The sequence below is a fragment of the Loxodonta africana genome, chromosome 7, assembly GCF_030014295.1.
Source record: "Loxodonta africana isolate mLoxAfr1 chromosome 7, mLoxAfr1.hap2, whole genome shotgun sequence".
NCBI classification, from domain to species: Eukaryota; Metazoa; Chordata; class Mammalia; order Proboscidea; family Elephantidae; genus Loxodonta; species Loxodonta africana.
Window position 1 is genome coordinate 26,050,806 of NC_087348.1, and position 1,597 is coordinate 26,052,402.

Here is a 1,597-nt window from a genome sequence, read left to right on the forward strand (position 1 = left end):
AGACAAGGTTTGAAGTCCATAAAGTAACTGATAAGAGCCATAGAGTATATCAAACTTTAGAAAATATAGTTTGTTTTTTTTTTTCATGTCTTACATAGGGCATTTTTTACATCTTTGTTCCTCAAACTATAAATCAAGGGATTTAACATGGGAATAACCAGGGTGTAAAATATGGAAGCCACTTTATCAGTTTCTAAGGAGTGACTGGACTTGGGCTGCATGTACATAAAGCTTAAAGTCCTGTAGAACACCACCACCACTGTCAGGTGGGATCCACAGGTGGAGAAAGCCTTGTTCCTGCCCTCAGATGAGTTCATCCTGATAATAGCTACAAGAACTAGCAGGTAAGAGACAACAACTATTAAGAGGGATGAAATCAAATCAAAAGTTGCTTAGACCAGAAAGATCCATTCAATATCAGGTGTGTTTGAGCAGAGCAAAGAGAACAAAGGGGGAATGTCACAGTAGAAATGACTGATGACACTGTAGCCACAAAAGGATAAACTAAATATCTTTATGGTAATAAGAAGAGAAACAAATGTGCTGTAGAGATAGGTGATTGTCACCAGCACCCGACACATCCTTTGCGACATGATGACTGTGTAGAGCAGAGGGTTACAGACGGCCACATAGCGGTCATAAGACATTGCTGACAGAATGAAAACTTCACTAGTTATGAACACAATAAAGAAAGCTAGTTGTGTAGCACAAAAATAATAGGAGATTGTATTTTCATCCACAACAAAATTTACCAACATTTTGGGTCTCACGGCTGTTGAATAACCAAGATCAGTGATAGCCAGGTGTCTGAGAAAAAAGTACATAGGTGTTTGTAGTTTGGAGTCTATCTTGGTGAGGATGATGATACCCAAGTTGCCCACCACTGAGATCATGTAGATGATGAGGAACAGCCCGAACAATGGAGCCTGCAGCTCTGGGCGGTCTGTGATTCCCATCAAAATGAATTCATTCATGACTGTTAGATTGTGTTTGTCCATCTTGGTCTATCAGGAAACCTATTGTGGATAGAGACAATAGCATAGTCAATGGTTCTTATGCCGTATCTTCTGGTAGATTTTCAGTATACAAAGCCAGTATACTAAATAAATAAGATAAATCAAAATTTCCAATATAGGTAGCTGAAAGTAAACCAATCTTCCACAACTGAGTCAACAGCACCTAAAAACAAGAACAACAACGCACACAGAGAGATAGATTAAGAAGGATAGGGAAAGAGGAAAGAAGGAGAGAGAGAGCTAACTGGTTATCAGTAGGAGAATATGTGATCCCCAAAGAACATTTGTCAATGTCTGGGACATTTTGGATGTCACAACTAGGAGAAGGGTATTATTGGTATCTAACAAGGTCTGGGGTGTTATTAAACATTCTAGGATATACAGGGCAACTCCCCACAATAACAAAATTTCCAGCCCCAAATGTCAATGGAACAGAAGCTGAGAAACTCTGCTATAGATGTGTATATACTTGCACGTAAATATTTAGATATAGAAAACCTGTTGCTGTGGAGTCAATTCCAACTCATAGCGACCCTACAGGACAGAGTAGAAGTTCTCCACAGGGTCTGCAAGGAGCGACT

General features: G+C 39.4%; 1 protein-coding gene across 1 annotated transcript; it reads right to left on the bottom strand.

Moving 5' to 3' along the window:
* Positions 1–392: 392 nt before the first annotated feature.
* On the bottom strand, positions 393–998 carry LOC135232068 (olfactory receptor 8K3-like). The gene has a single exon (XM_064289354.1). The coding sequence runs from the start codon at positions 996–998 to the stop codon at positions 393–395; it is 606 nt and encodes a 201-aa protein (XP_064145424.1).
* Between the last annotated feature and the right edge of the window lie 599 nt (positions 999–1,597).